The sequence below is a fragment of the Egretta garzetta genome, unplaced genomic scaffold (assembly GCF_000687185.1).
Source record: "Egretta garzetta isolate BGI_Z169 unplaced genomic scaffold, ASM68718v1 scaffold402, whole genome shotgun sequence".
Taxonomy (NCBI): Eukaryota; Metazoa; Chordata; class Aves; order Pelecaniformes; family Ardeidae; genus Egretta; species Egretta garzetta.
Genome location: NW_009258823.1, coordinates 619,692 through 622,129, shown reverse-complemented (window position 1 = coordinate 622,129; position 2,438 = coordinate 619,692). Strand labels below are relative to the sequence as shown.

The window sequence follows — 2,438 nt, the reverse complement described above, 5'->3', positions numbered from 1 at the left end:
TGCTGAACCAGGGTCTGGCGCAGAGCTCCCGGCCACCATGAAAACAATTGTTTCAGCCTGCTCCCAAAATCTTAGCGGTAAGATCTTCCCAAAGCGTGTTTGAATGGCTTCTGATGCTCTGGCCATGCGAGGAACCAGTTGGGCACTGGTTAGCATTTGTTGTCGCTATTGTCTATTTGCTGCTTAGGGGAAAGGGAGGTGTTCGGAGCAATTTGGGGTTAGCGGCACCAGAGGAAAACATACAGTTGCTCAACAGGAATGAAGTTTCTGACAATGCATTCGGTAACGTTATTCCTTGCAAGATGCTCCAGGGCGCTGCCAATTCCCCTCCGTCTTTCCTTGCTGCCCCGGGCTGCGGAGTCTGAATTTCTGGGTTGGAGGAGCGCTCTGTCGCCGTGGACAGGGCTGGCAGCGGAGCCCCTGGGCTTTCTCCGTTTTCTGTCTGCGGTCGGGACATTCACAGAGCGCTTGGGGGGAGAGTTAGAAAAAGGAACTAAAAAAAGCAACTGTTTGGGAGGCACAAATTTGCCAGCTCTGCATCTTCCCCGGGGAAAAAAAAAAAAAGGGGGCTTTGGGAAGTTGAGAAGGGCAGGGCCGTGCGGGCAGCAGGGCTTTGGGGATGCCGCGCTGGGCGTGCGGAGACGGGCGGAAGGGGTCGCTTAAACACAGCACCCTGCTTAGGGGAGAGGGAAAAATAATTCTTCAATGCTGGTCATGGCTCCAGTGTTTAATTTATTTCAGTTCATGGTTTGGATTGAGCTGGGAAGAGTTGAACCTCCACCAGCCACCCGAACTGGGGTTTGGTGGTTTGCCTCCCACCCGAGGGTCCCTGGCCTGGGGAGCCATGGGGACAGGTTTGCTCCTGTCCCACCCTGAGCATCTCTCTGTCTGGCCAGCATGCTGATTTGGGGTTGTTTTCCCAAGAAAACAAGGCTCTTGTGATACAAGAGGTAGCTGGCTGCGGTCGCAGCGGTGGCGGTGCTGGGTGGTCTCAGTCACAGTGGACCTTTGGCTGGGAGCGGTGCGCTGGTGGGACTGGCGCCTCAGGCCCGTTTCGGGGAGGAGGGATGGGGCGGCACGTGGAGTTTGGATCCTGGCACCCAGCCCGGGGCGGTTAATGGTTCACCAAGGTTGGCTAGAGGGAAGGGGGCGGCGGGGGGAGTGGAGCGGCTGCTGGACCGTCCCTCACAGGAGGCAAGGTTCGGCGGGATGGCCGTGGGGATGGCCAGCCTCCGCCACCCTGGCTTGGCCCCTGGCCACTGTCCTTGGCACCTGCTGGGGGGCGGATGCTGCTGTGCTGGCCAAGAAAGCCCCAAATTCTCTGTGAGCCTCAACACGTCAAGGAGGGCACGGGGAAGGTCCTGGCCTTCAGGGAGCTCAGCATGGTGTGGGATGTGCCGCTGCGCTCAGCTCCACTGGTGCAGCCAGGCTCATGGGTGCTTTTTGGGCTTAGGGGTGCCCAGCCTGGCAGGTGCCCCCTGCTCGGAGCAGGGCTGGCCCCAGAGCGGCCTCAAGTTGCCCAGGGCCACCTCCTGGCATGGTCTGGAGCTCCCTGGGAATGAGCATCCCCCATCCCATCTCGTCCCTCCTCACCCACCTGCTTCATCCTTCCCATCCTACCTCCTGCCTTGCCCCCGTACCCCAACCCCAGCAGCCAGGGTACCACCAGACAGGGACGCCCATCCTGGATACTGGGACAGCGTTTGCACAACCCTTGCTGGTTTGGGCTGGGTGCCATGTCCCTCCCTGCAGGCAGCCGCGCCAGCGTCCAGACTGCCCTGCGCACCCTGCTCGCAGGACCCTGGCCCTCGCAGCGGGACGTCCGCTCCTGGCTCCAGCTCCTCTCCGTCCTGCAGTGGGTGCTCAGCTTCCTGCTGCTGGGTGAGTAGGGGGCTTCGGTGGGGTCCTGGTGGGGCAGGAGGGTGCCCACTCACCCCCCTCCCCGGCTCCCACAGGAATCGTCAGCCTGCTGCTCCTCATCTACCTGGTGTTCACCAGCTTCTGGCCCATCTCCGCGCTCTACCTGGCCTGGATCATCTTCGACTGGGACACGCCAGAGAAAGGTAGGGATGGGCAGAGAGCCCCCCTTCCTCCAGCTTTGCAGCAGGATGGGGTGCGGTGTCCCCCCTTTCTCTGGCTCCATCCCAGCGTGGCAAATGGGGAGCGCCATGTCCCGCCTGCTCCTTCCTTCCTCTCCCCCATTGCCATCGCGGAGGGACGTGGCAGGTCCGTGGTGAGCGTCATCCCCTGCGGTCCCTCCCTGGTTTGCAGGTGGCAGGAGGCTGCCCTGCCTGCGGCGATGGCCCGTGTGGAGGCACTTTCGGGATTATTTCCCCGTGAAGGTACGGCATGGGGAGCGGGGGCGCCGGGATGGGATGTTCCTGCAGGTGGTGGTGGTGGTGGTGGTGGTGGTGGTAACCACCACCCAAAAGGACGTG

General features: G+C 61.6%; 1 protein-coding gene across 1 annotated transcript in view; it reads left to right on the top strand.

Moving 5' to 3' along the window:
* Positions 1 to 6: 6 nt before the first annotated feature.
* The window catches only part of LOC104135988 (diacylglycerol O-acyltransferase 2-like), a 3,959-nt gene continuing 1,527 nt past the window's right edge, over positions 7 to 2,438 (top strand). The window contains exons 1-4 of the mRNA XM_009649693.2: positions 7 to 77; positions 1,753 to 1,881; positions 1,956 to 2,063; positions 2,272 to 2,414. Coding sequence (XP_009647988.1) covers positions 38 to 77; positions 1,753 to 1,881; positions 1,956 to 2,063; positions 2,272 to 2,414 — 420 coding nt within the window. The 5' untranslated portion in view covers positions 7 to 37. The remainder of the gene's footprint in view (positions 78 to 1,752; positions 1,882 to 1,955; positions 2,064 to 2,271; positions 2,415 to 2,438) is intronic.